We start from the raw sequence: 14,458 nt of genomic DNA on the forward strand, positions 1-14,458 counted from the left end.
TTACTACACTCCCTTCATCGATGGGAGGGTCAGAATCCGTTGTCTTCTTCCAGGGGAACAATTGCTCGAGACGTGCACAATAGGACGAGGATTCCAGTAGCGGCTCCATTCTGATTTAAGGAACTTTCACATGATCATCTATTGATCCGGCAATGCGTATGGAAAGGTACCGCGACGGCTCCAAATATAGACAGGCCATTGTTGATCATGTACATCCATTCATGTTGGCGATGTTTCTAGCCTTGTCACAAGGCCGACGTTAAACTGCAATAATTCAGAGAGCACAGTTGAGAATTTCAATAACTGCAATGGCACCCAATATTAACCCAACTGAACACTTTTGGGACGTCATTGAACGTTAGATCCGAGCTCATTGAGCCCATCTATCCATCTATAGAATTAACAGGAATTAAGTGACGTGTGTGTGTAGATATGGTGCGCCATGCTTACAGCCTCCTACCAAAGTCTCATTCCATCCATGTCAAACCATATTGCTGCTGTCCAGCAAAAAATACTGCTATCCTGGTTGATATACCAGATATTACGTAGGTGGGCATGTTCTGGCTGATCAGTGTATACAATACTTTACGATATTACCATTTCTTCCAACTTTGAACTTGAACACCTTCAAATAAAGTAATTCAAGAGTTAACAGCCAGGAGGTCAAAATTCCTGTTTTTATATCAGTAAAATTAGTCAAACTATACAACAGTGACTTCCATACTATTAAAAACATTGTGTTCCTTAAATAGAATACAAATACATAAAAACAACACAAAGTTAAACAGCTCCACAACGTAAGTAACAAAATTACCGGGAGCTGCTCACTCGGGTTTGAGAGCCCAAGACATCTTCGCATGGATTACTGGGTTCATGTCCAGGCTGCGACTGTGATAGATAAAAAGCATGCTGGTAAATCAGTCAAGAAGGAAAATATCTTCTTCATAGTGACATTCTTTCAAAGATTCAGAGCTACTGAGAGATGTATTTATTAAAGTAGTAAAATTAGTTATCAAACGCATTAACCTTAATCTAGTATTTTTATAAGATTTGTGTTAAATAAAATATTTTTAAAAAATCATTAATATCTTTTATTCAATATGATTTCACGCTTTTACACAAATAAATTCTGCTTATACAAGGTGTTTCAAAAAACACCGACAACGTTTGAGAGATGATTCCTGACACCAAGATAAGACAAAAAGTATAGACTAACCTGGGTACGGAAATTAATCATTTTGGAGTTATAAGTTGCCGAAAACTTTTTTTTTTTTTAATGAAATTTAAAAGTCCATTGCTCCAACTCTATTGGACGTACCGTAGTCGGGTTAAGACTTCACTGTGGAACTAGTATGCACTCTATCCAAATATCAATGTTTCAGAATCCTGTGGTACTTCCGCAACAATTTTTATATAGGTAGTTGGTGAGTACTTCAAATTACCTAGGTATATGCCCGTAGCCAAACTTCCTCTATAAAAATTTGTCTGAGTACCGCACATTTCTGAAACATGTATTTTTGGATAATGCACATATTAGTTCATAAGTAGTTTTGACCCGACTAAGGTAGGTCTCACAGTATTGGAGCTTTGGACCTTTAAAGTTAATTTTTTTATGTTTTCGGCAGCCTATAACTCCTAAATAACGGAGCAACAGCTATCACACTTCTTTCCTGTTTTGATAGAAATCTGTTATTTAACATTATGAAATTTTAAATGTAACGTAAGCATTCATGGAAAGATTCTATAGACTTTGCAACATTTACTGACGAAAGAAGTTAGTTTATAGCAACCCTTGACTAACTAAAACAGGGTGTCAGGAATTTTTCTCAGCATAATTTGCCTGCAAGTGATGATTCATATGTCCTATCAAATAGTAGCTGTTTAGTCACAACATATGGCATATTTCGTAAGACTTGCAGGTCAAACAGCAGTTAATCTCGCAGTGATCAGCGATTTGGCTTATATGATCGCCAAGACAATAAGAACATTAAAGTTCGCATTTAATAGATAACGTACTGTCCAACTAGAGTACATAATTAGAGGTTCCTCAATTCCACGAATGGTATACTTACGAGGTATGATCAAAAAATAAAGTGAATAAGTTTATTAGAAACAAAGTAATATAAGCTTACATGGAATTTGATTTAATCTGTTCAAAGTACTGTCCCTGGCTAGCAATGCACTTATCGCAACGTTGACTGGAAGCATTCCTGGAAGGCTTCTTTTGGAAGGGCGTTCAGCTGCTCTGTCGTGGCCCTCTTAATGTCAGGAATGGTATCAAAATGTTTTCCCTTTAAGCGCGATATTAATTTTTGGGAAGAGTCACAAGTCACTTGTGCTATATCTGGAGAGCATAACTAATATGGAAACTCATTAACATTTTTTCGGCCAAAAACTCGCGAATTAAAAGCAAGGTATAGCATGACGCGTTTTTGTGGTGAAGAAGAAAGCCATTCAGCCATTTAATCGGCGGTTAAAATGCTTTTCACGGACACATACGAGATGTTTAGTTCTTCGGAAAGCTTTCGAATAGTCATTCGCTTCTTTGAACACATCATTTGTGCCACTTTTTGCATGATTTCATCTGTTTTTGACGTCGAAGGATGTCTCGATCGTTGTTCGTTTTCAACCGACTCCTTGCCGCTTTTGTATCGATTATACCACTTGTAAACAGTCTTCAATGTCACCACTTCATCGCTATACACTGATTTGACATTTCGTGAGCTTTTTTTGGTACTTTTTGGATCCAAATAATATAAGTCAAAACTAGTATTCAGGACTACCTCACAAAAGGAGAAATACTAATCATTTATCATAATGGAGCCCCAATTTCTGTTTACATCAATACCCGGTTGTACGTCGGTTTTATTTGTTTAGTGATAAATTCAACTCGAAAATGTACGGATAATAATGCTAGATTAAGGTTAAGAAATACTGATGACACAAAAGAAATTGACATCAGAAAACAATATCTTCAGAGATCAGACAGGTCTATATAAAACTAGAATATAGAGAAATAGTAAGATTATACAGGAAGCTAGTACGGTTAAGGTAACTTGCTATATATTGTTAGTGACATCTGTTTCTCAAATGCTGTATTCAAAGAATGAGTTGCACAGGGTTTTCCACATGCTATAAGTAAATATATGTAGAGAAAGTGTATCTTCTATAGAAAATAATATTCTATTGAGAACAAAGTGGAATTTTCACTAAGCATTAGGAACAGCTATTTGAAACAAGTAAGGTAAAGATAAGGAAATAAATAAAATATATGATATAAATGAACCATAAATATCATGTGTTATGTACTTAATTATATCTTAAGGATTGCTTCACTGGTTTTTCCGCTAGCTCCACTTTTACCTTCTGTCCTAGAAGATAGGAAAGGCTTTTTTTCTGGCGTGAAGTTGGGTTCGTAATACCATTTACACTATTATTTTTTATTGGATTTAATTTTTTGTTTATTCTTCCTCCTTTTTTCACATTTTTTTCGCTGTTAAATGATTTTTTTCTACTGCTTGACCTTTTATTGTTAACTGCTAAGTTGTTCTGTATCGAGTATGGACTTTGTCCTTCTATGTTACATAAAGTCAATAAGTGTTTGTCTCGAAACTTTGTAGTTAGCTTACATTGGAATACAATATAGCTTACATCTCCTACTGTCACCTCACACAATCATATCAGAGTGTCTATGTGGTTAATTTTAAATGGCATTGCAGGAGATTGTTTCGTATATAATATTAATCTGAATAATTGAGGAGTTGTATGTTATATTCTTCTTGAATTCTGGAGGTTACTCCACAACTTTGAATCTGCGATTTCTGAAATATCTCAATAAAATCATCTTGGCCCCAACCTACTCTGTCTCTTTCACTGTTGAGTCAATTTTCTATTACTTTTTTTTTTTTTTTTTTTGTATGGTTGGCAAATGTTAGTGTAAGAGAGCTTTATGTTTGTATTTGATCCTTCTAAGGCTGCCTGACGGAACTCTACTAATTTGTTATATTTTATGTTTATGAGATTTTTTAAACTTTACCGTATAATTATTTCTTTGTAGTTGAACAAATTGTGGCGTTCTGAGAAGAATGTACAAGACAGGGGTACAGATAAAGTAGTAAGAAAAGTTGTGAATAGTGTTTTGAATATTCTAAACAAATGTGCATATATGCAATGTAAAATGGCAAGTTACACGGTATATATTTTGTCTTGAGGAAAAGTTCGATAATGTAATTAATAAAAGTTTCATTGAATATACTGGTATTAATTTCTATACATGTCTTATATCTATTTGTGTCAGAAAATCTCTAAAACTGCAATAGGTTAAGTCATGCTTCACACCTGAATATAGAGCCCGTAACACATATAGGCATTTCATATTACATATATTTCGTGTTGATTTTTTATTCTAATTAAGAGTGTCTAGGCTTTTAGCATACTTAAGGCGTCCGAGCGTAAGTATGCATTTTTCACTTGTATAACATTGCGTGACATTACGAAACCTTCCGTTTCAAAAATTGATGTATTTTAGAGTTCTTTATGATGTTTGCATATGTAATGCCACTTCTACTATATTGTTACCTTCTGATCCTTATGTGCATATGAAAATACATTCTGAAAAAAAAATTTGGCTACTTGGTATTGCCAAAAATCAGATATTAGAACAGGGAATGATATTTTGTGTCCAAAGAAAGGTATTGGGGTATTATGTAATTGATTAGAGCATACCTTGTGTCAGGAAAATATGTTAACTAGCACTTAGCCCAGAAATGATAAAATCAACAATATGTACAATCAACAATCAAAATTACAAAAATAAATTGTTTCAGTTTTAAACTGTTTCCATGTTAATTTAACAAATTGAAGAAATCGAACTTGTATGTTGTTAAAAAGATGTGTGATATTACTCAACATTTTTTTTAAAGAATGTCATGTTCAAATCTCAATTTTCTCTTTTCTTTATTTCTTCAAACGATGAAATACACACACGATGTTCGTACATCTATACTGTTGACATTTTAATCTCAATGTCTTCTCTTGTGATGTTTTCCAGTTTCTGAGTATACTATTTTCAGCATTTCGAATTGAATCAAATGACTTACAATTCACATTCTCAGTTGCATGTTTTAACAGTTTTACCATAGGAATTTGTGTGAATGCGGAAAGTTCTACATTGGAAAGACACGAAGAACACAACAAGAGAGATTACAATAGCATTTCAGGACATGAAGGTACGTTTATTCAGATAAGTCAGCGGTACACTCATTCAATAATGTTTGAAATTCTGAAAATCGTACATTTAGAATTTAGAGAGAGAGTTATAAGATAAAGCATTGACAGTGACGTAACTAAGGAGGGCAAACGATGCTTGTACTCCGGGCGCCGGATTGAGGGGGCGCAAAGTTGGGCAAATATTTATTTTCACTATAAGGCACGGAGAGGAGTTTTAGCAAATTAAAGATCATAAAAAAAAAAAAAAACCTCAAAAACTTAACAGGACAACAACGACCCACCAACCTTAGGATCGTATCCATAGAGCATAAATTAGCTTTAAAGCTATCTTTTGAGGACATTGTAAGAACCTTTGCAGCCAAAAGAGCCCACGAAGTTAAATTTTGGTTGCAGTTTTCTGTGTTTTTATTTAACTTACATCGCTTTAAGAGATCTGCAGAATGTCCGAGTATAATACTCGAGACAGCAGCTTGACTGTTATAATTAAATATTCTATTCTAAAGCAACAGACTGTTGATTCATTCTACACATATGCACATCCCGATATAATTTCAAAAACATTGTGATTTGCAGTTATTATGATAAGACTTTAGTTTGGTGTGTTATCTTGTACTAAAAATTAAATTATTTACTGCAATTTGGAAATCAACACTTTACCACTTGAAGAAAAAATGGAATATGAGAATTACTGTGTGATGCCAATATCAGGTGTAATCAGGGAGCGTTTTAGTTTGGTTGGTCGGGGGAGGGGGACTAAGGCGAGTTCTTGCCCAGGGCGACAACTAGCCTAGTTGCGACGCTGAGCATCGAGTTAAAAATTGTTGATAGCAACAGTGAAGATGGTTAGCAACAGTTGAGAAAGGTTTAGATTTGCTTGTTTAGGAACATAAAGAGAAAGAGAAAATATTTATGTAATGTAATAAAATGAGCTTGAGTCAATTTTAACAATTATTGACTAATAATAATGTAACAAAGGCGACCTCTTAATTTTTTTTAATCCCTTATTTTATAATGAATACGGTTTACTATTGAACGTGGATAATATTGTTGATGCCAAGATAGTGTTAACCTGATGGTGCTGGCAAGAAACCAGTGAAAATAAACATTGAGATAAAAGTATGAACGTAAATGCTATGTTATAATACATAATACAGTGCGCGAAGTACCGAGAAAAATCTATTCTTCCTCCGAAGATAGCATATTCTCTAAACAATTATCTTGCTCCCTCGTAGCTAAACGGTTAGCGTACGCGTCTTTTGCGTGGGAGACCCGAGTTCAATTTGCAGTCGGAGCTCATATGGTTTGGATCACGTCTGTAGGTTTACGTCTCATATAGCCTTGTTGTTGAAAGGGACGCTAAATTGAAATCAAATCAAATCTTAACAATTATCATATAGAGGAACTATGTATGGGATGTATAATACAAGAAATATTGTATATATTTTTATATTATTTTTCATCCCTCCCTTCCCTGTAAAAAATCCTTAATTCGCACACTGAATATACAGTATATACAAAAAAGGATTAGCTTTAATGGCAATGGGGGCTCTTGAGGGAGGTAACATCGATAGAAATTGAAATTTTATCTTTACAAGCTAAGGAAAGAAAGTTTCATACAGTTTTAATTTCAGAAACTTGTATACAAGAATTAGTACATTAGATAAACTTTCTTTTTGTTTCTCCCCCTTTTTTTAGCTAGTAACGATAAAAAAGATTTTTTTTACCGATGTGACTTCCCTCGCCGCCGCCATTGAATGATAATATCTACTTTAGAGAACTATTTTTTTATGACGTGAAATTAGTAGTATACCTTATAAATGATAATCTGTAATTAATCAAAAAGAAAATGTATATACATATTTAGAAGGCAAAGCATTGCGTAAGATCTTTAGCACGTACAAAGTTCTTCATCAACAATTTCAAAACATTTGGAAACTATTTTATTGCTACAAATTCATTATTCCATGCTTCGAACGCTCAAGTAGATCATTTTAAGATTTTGTTAAAGTATTTTGGAGCTCAAAATATCCAAGAACTTGGAATGAATCAGAAAACGAAAAAAGATATCTGTGATGAAATGAAATGAAATGAAATTTTGAGTTTTACGTCCCACGGTTATGCCGGTTAGGCTAAAGGAGACGGTGATAATGAGTGATAATGAGTAATGAATGAAATGGTGGAATGAAGAAAGTGGGAGGAAACGGGAGAACCACGAGAAAACCCACGCACACGGTGTTTGTCCACCACAAAGTTCACTTGGCGGGAGCAGGGTTTGAACCCGAGACCCCTAGCACCAGAGGTGAACGCTCTACCACTGAGCCACCGCGGCCCCCATATCTGTGATGCTGTTTCAAACTTAAAATTCATAGTACGTACGTCTTACGATATTCAACATCAATGTGTGATGCTTTGCAAAGTCTACAGTAATATGTTCTCTAAATTTTGTCAAAGTTATATTTTAATTAGTATCAAGAACTATTTTTCAAGAACTGAAGTAATTAAACAAATACTAAAAATCACATGATATTTAAGGTGTGAAATACTTCAATAAATAAGCTGATCATGTGGATTCATTTAACATAAAATATACGAAAATGCTAAATAGAATCTAATCTAATCTATTTGTATATCTAATTCATTTATAGTTATTGCGTAATGGTAGTTCATATTAGTATCATTTATATTATGGCAAACAAAATAATTTATTTCATTTTATTATACATTACTTAATATGTCCTTTATACGGTTCAAAATTAATTTTGCAGTATAATGTGCATTAAATCTACCAATTATTTCTTTTATTACTAGCTATATTGATTATTTTTTTATATTGCTCCCCTTTAAATGATTAGATTAAATCAATAATAGTACCACAATGAACGATATTAGTAGAAAACGAATCAAGTTACGAATAAACCCAATTGCAAGCAGTTTTTTTAACTAATTGCAAAGATTTCTAAAAATATTTACATTATTTTTTCATTCATTTAATGCAACACAAAATTATTGATTAAATAATTTTGGCAAATTTTATTTTACGTATGAAGAATATGGTTGATTTTTGAAACGCAATTTTGAAGAGTACACTTGTTTGGTTTTCTAATTATCGTTTCCAACATCGAAGTTGTATGAGACCTACTGTTATTTGAGACATAAGCCACATGTAGCGCTAAAGATAAATGAAAAGATTGTTTTCTCCATTCTCTTTTGACATATGATTGTTGTGTAATATTAAAAGATTTAGAAACGTTAACAAACCTCAGTTTAAAAAAACAGAACAAACTAACTGAAACGTTTAGAAACTTTGAATTTATTGTAACACTACATTATACTTTACTGCATGGCACACTTTTTACTAAGCTTGCCATAGTCGAATGATTAATGATGATGGAGAAATGTACAAAATGATAAAGTAGGTGGAGATATGGCTACTCAAATGGAGCAATGCATATGCCATTTGCACGAAGAAACGATAGGTTCAGAGTTGAAAACGTATGAAAATTCAAAATAAAAAGTGTGATTGAAACTGAAAATAGTGTGACTGGCATGGGAAAAACTGCAATCCCAGGTCTCGGGCTTACAGTATCGATACGTTAATCACTATACTTTCCTGTCTATTCTCCGATCAAGTACACACTTCCATTTTTGATATTGGCGATAAGCCATTCAGACCATATGGACTGAGCCATTACTTCTGTTGTGCTTGAAAACCCACTATACATGATAATAAACATCTAAGACGCTTAAATAGATATATGATAATAACTAGAATCAACACAATTATTAGATCATGTCCTTTATGATTGATATATTCGCCTAGGTGTTGTGCATTTAATTCAATGTTCATTATGTGTACTGTATTGTTCAAGAACATAATTTCTGGTATGATCTGAATGGCTTGGTACTAATCTCAAGAGAGAATTGTGTGGCTGGTTGGAGGATAGACTAAGCAAGATACTTGTTAGCGTCCCAGAGAGGTAAGTGGGGTCCCAGGTTTGATTTCCGTCCCATTGCATTTTTTCACTCTTTAAATTGTTATTGAATTTACACGTTTGGAATATATGGTGTACAGAAAATCAATTAATTCCTGAAGTTACTATATTGAGAACCTATATTTTACGAATGAGCACTCTATTACTGAGATATATATATATTTTGTAATACACACAATTACTTGCTATAATAATGTATTTATATTCTTTATTGATATTAACATTATAATGTTGAAATTACTTAATGAAATAAATTGGCGCATATACGAGGGTATTTCTGAAAGTTTCGAGACTGACTCTGAAATATCACGCCACTGGCATTATGTCATTTATGACATGTAGTGCCATCTATGGAAAAAATAATGTATCAGTTTCAACAGTCTAGTTGCAACAGTTCGTTGGAAGCAGTCCTTTAACTCTATTGCTGTGCGCTGACTTCTCATATTATATAACAATGCTCCAGTCAATACGGCTATTGCTGCCAAAGCTGTAGTGAAAGACTGTGGCTTCGAGGAAATTCAATATCCACCCTACAGCCAGGATTTAGCACTGCAGCCTTGGGAGCAACAGCATAGACTGGAACATTGTCATGCACTATGCAAGCCAGCGATTGTTCAAATGACTACTTTCATCGAACAATTCTAAGTAGTAAACTGCATTCTTCATCTGTGCGGTGATAATATAAAAATAGTATTAGAGGAACATTCCTTTACTACGTCCTTTCAAATATTGAGTGATAGAGCGTTAAACGATCAGAAGAGTGTAAAAAAAATAATATTTCGTTCCTTATTTTACACAAAGTTGAGATAATTTTAAGGAATTAGAACGGATAATTTTGAAACATGTAACTCTAAGTGTGAAAGTACATTCTTCATCTGTACAGTACTACTAAATAGTATTATGGCGTTAGGAGGTGTGAAGTAAGTTTGCAGTAGAAATTTGTAAGCTACCGAGGAAGACAAAAGACTTCGTCGAAACTGTTTAGGATTTTGAAATTGAGACATATTTAAGGGTAAGTAATTAAAAATATTAAATATAGAAATTAATTATATGCGTAAGAAGTGCATAAGAGTGTATACATAATGCTTATGAATAATATAGGGAAAAACTTTAATCCAAACTGGAATTAGTACTCTTGTTTACTGTTTTGAACGATTTCTTTAGTTTTCAAGAATAAAATTTAAATTAAAGGATTCAAAACGTAAAAACTAAGAAGTGCACATAATTAAAGGGAACTTAAGAATACTTCTGTCATTCGATTCAACATATATTTGTGGTTTGACTGTTTCAGGATAATTTGAGTAAATTTCATAGATTTTAATAAAACTTGGTGAGTGCTTTTATTCAGATTCAGAAAGTAAGATTAATGTTTTGTTGAAATCTTTCAGAATAAGGGAGTGAGGGGAATAAAATGAAACTCAAGTTGAAAGTTAGCACAAATACTTAAAAAGATAAAATAATAATTTTCCACAACAATTTCCGTAAAAGAAAGAAAATATATTTTGATGCAATATGATATATATATGTTTTCTTCTTTCAGACATCCCAATCATTCAATTGGTTGTGGCTGAAATCGATAAAGAATACTGAGAGAGTAAATTTATTTCCATCTTAAAAATTATAATCTATGAAAATGTTTGTAAAAATTCGCCGATAGTTTTTCTTTTCATAGTGTGTTTTCTTTGAGACTTCAAAATTAGTCAGAAGCAAGAAGATGCATTCACACCCATCCCCACCCTATATTGAAAAGAAGGTATCTTTTACGATTACTTTACAACAACTTTTCTACAAATCACCCGATTTGGAGGTTTTCCAATGATAGCTATTATTTGAAATTGAAATCAAACAGAAAAAATAAAGGAGAATACACTGCATCTGTAAAAAATCATGTTTAACGATAACTTCACTAGAAAATACCAGCACTTCATAAAATATTGCATGTGCTCTAGTTGCAACTTCCTAATGAGGTCTATTATTTGAAATTGAAATCACTTAGGTAGCAAGACTATGAACTCACTTCAATTTTAAGTACTTTAAGGAAACATTTTAGGGTAGCTTTTGTGAAAATGTTCCGATTTTTACGAAAGATGATAAGGATTACTTCTATTGGTTCGAGTTGAAAATGTTAACGTAGGTAAAGTCGTAAGACTATCACCTTTCCCCTAACTTAATAAAACGATGGTTCTCTCTTTTCTATTGTACATCACATCGTACAGTATAAAATAGCTAAACTTTAATGTTAGTTCTATACAAACTTGTGTTCTTAGATTACCTTATCCATTTGTTTTCTCCTCTTTCTGAGAGTACAAAAATATTCTCAAGGAGTTTCAGTCTTCTTGAAAAAAATATTACTATTTGTTTTTAATTTATGTATATTCTCTAATTTAAAAAAAAAAAGTTACTTAGTTTCAACTAAAAGTGTAAGATCGAAAGATTAACGTAAGATTTATTAATAATAATATTTCTGTAATCAATTTTTCGGTAATAATATTTCTGTAATCAATTTTTTTTTCTATTCTGCTACTTAATGTTTCTTTAAGCACTTTGAGCCAACTTTTACAAAGTTAACCAATTCAGTCAATCACTATTTTAAAACTAAAACTTTTCTTTTTAGATAGATCTACTTTTTCAGAAATGTTTTTAGGTCTAAATGTTATTTTTCACAGCAATATGAATTCATGGAATCTCACCTGGCTTGGCGGAAAACGACCGTAGAGTGATACAAGGGCAATGAACAAAAGAAGTCCAACAACGGACGGGATAAAGGCAGTCCACTTCAGAGACAATGGGTATCCCATGTAACGGGAATTCATCTGCATGTCATCTGCAAGAATCAAAGTAAACACATTATTCCTATTTTATCGTCTGTTATACAGCGGTGGACACTTCTAAATGGTACAGTCATATGGAGATTTACGGCTAAGGTGTACCATTTAGAAGTGTCCACCGCTGTACAAGCGAATATGAAAAAAGTGTATTCTTTCTGCAATTTTCTATGCGCTTATATCTAAATAATAGTAATAGGTTTGAAACTATATTCAAATTTACACCTATCATTTCTCCTATAGATTTTAATATCATATACACTGTAATACTGTAGCGTCACATATATATATATACAGTGGCGGAAAGAGCTGATATTGTAGTGCTCTTAGTTTGCTGCACTCAATAACAGAGTGTGGTATTGGAAGTTTTCTTTTTACATGCAGAACTGAAATATATGATAAACTGACGTAGTGCTATCTGGAGTTTATATTGGGTTGGTAATACTGTTAATCGCTGAGTATGTCAATGTTCTCTTGTCGATATTTACATGGTACAAAATTTCGGCATTTTATATTTATTATTTTAAAAGTTACAAGGGATTATCAAGATAAATGGTCCACATATGTCCACAAAAACTAAAATTTAGTCTGAAAGGTAAAAGATGTAAATTTAGTACGTTTTCGAATCTATTATTATCTTAAATTTGTGTTTTAAAGATTAATTTATCTTCAGTTAATAAGTTGGTTAATTACTTGAGACCAGGAAATGGTAGAAGACAAATGTAATATATTTATATATACGTTTTAAACTTAAGACTGATTTCTAAGGCTTAAAACTAATTTTTAAGATTGTTTTTTCTTTTCATATCAGAAATTTCATAGAATTTGTTATTAAATGAGTGTAAGTATTTAAAAGTATTTAATAATTGTTTATTAGTTCTATTCTCATGTTCTGTTATTCGTTTAATTCTTTCTAAAGCTATTTTAGGAACAGTAATAAACAAACTTTGTGTCAGTATACTAATTAGCGTTTAGCTGGATGGTCAACTGGAAAGCGTGTGTCTTGCAGGGGTGGATAGGCATCATTAGGGGGGCGCGGGAGCGGGTGCTTTTTCCCGCAAGGACTACTAGCATCTAAATGTCAAAAATCAAGTTGCACAGTTTTCTTTCTTCAATAAATCGATAGTATTAACAATTAACAATTAAACCCTTATATTCTTTCATCAGCATATTATTCTGAATTGTTTTAAAATATTACATGAAATTCAAGAAGTACGTATTTTATATGAGAAAATTAGCAAATGTTTTAGTATACTACTTTTTGATGCTACTGTGTCTATCACCTGTAGAACGTACCCTACGAAAGCTGTGTCTATAACTAAATGTAGAATAGCAACTCCCACTCTCGAAATATTCTTTAACAAATCTTTTTCAATAGACTTCAACATAAATGTTTCCAAATATTCCTGAGACATACTATCTCAACATACTTTTAACGTATTTCAGTTTTGAAAAACTTCTTTCATATATTACCTGAGTTACGGGCAAAGTCAATAGAAATTTGTATGCTAGTAGCAAACCTGGATATGCATTACTGTACAAATTACATCTCTGCAAAATGAGAAAAGCATATTGGACAATTTTTACAACACATTTTGCACTCGTCTTCCTTGTGAAGAAAGGTATTTTCTTCTATTTTCTGAATCACTTGTGCCATCAGCACAATCAGTCGTATCTTCTCGGTTGTACTCGTCGTTAAGACTGACTTTCAAGAATTCCCGCTTCCTTGAGAAGTCCAAGAGAAGATTTTTATAGAATCCTTGGAAACTTCTTTACTGAGCTTTTTGCAGAAAGTGAGTAAGTTTATTGAAAGCCATGTATGGAAGTTCTCTTACTTGGTTGAAGTTTCTAGGATCCAAACAATCCATAAAGTATCTTGCTTCTTGAATCTTGAAGAAACACTCGAAATTATCTTATCCGATATTGTGTTGAATGCTTCGATACAGTAACTGGTCATTGGATCAAAAACAGCTTCATCTTCACATTCATAGGGAAACATCCTTTTGCACTTCTGAAGGCGAGTTGTCGTCAGGTCAGTAGAAACAAAGAAATCACATTCTAACTCTTCAAATTCGTTATTGGCCCATTCTGCAAATCCTAACGCTGCAGTCAACATTTTCAAAATCAGCTCTCTGCTCTTTCATTTGAGATAGAGTAGTCTCCACTATTCGATTCTCATACAATACACCAGCACCCTGCGTTTGAAGATAGTTTGACAGAAGGTTCGTTACTTGAAATATTCTCAGGAACACTTGTGCTGTCAGAATTCTTTTGAACTTGAGATGATCTTTTATATATCCTTTCGCTTTACACCTAGCTTCTGGTTTGATATTTTTTGTAGAAGCAATTTTCATCATCGTTATGGCCAACTCTGTGCATTTTCTAGGTTTGAAAACTGACCAAAGTTTTTCT

At 32.9% G+C, this 14,458-nt stretch overlaps 1 protein-coding gene across 4 annotated transcripts in view; it reads right to left on the bottom strand.

The window, feature by feature from the left end:
- The window catches only part of LOC145681022 (transmembrane protein 117-like), a 483,227-nt gene that overhangs the window by 30,644 nt on the left and 438,125 nt on the right, over positions 1 to 14,458 (bottom strand). For 3 of the 4 annotated variants that reach the window (XM_081752312.1, XM_081752315.1, XM_081752313.1), the window contains one exon: positions 11,912 to 12,045. In XM_081752312.1, the coding sequence (XP_081608438.1) occupies positions 11,912 to 12,045 (134 nt within the window). Of the gene's footprint in view, positions 1 to 814; positions 889 to 11,911; positions 12,046 to 14,458 lie in introns of all 4 variants that reach the window. The other variant, XM_081752314.1, reaches the window with a different exon arrangement.

Source organism: Thermobia domestica, chromosome 3, assembly GCF_964235325.1.
Source record: "Thermobia domestica chromosome 3, izTheDome1.hap1.1, whole genome shotgun sequence".
Lineage (NCBI taxonomy): Eukaryota > Metazoa > Arthropoda > Insecta > Zygentoma > Lepismatidae > Thermobia > Thermobia domestica.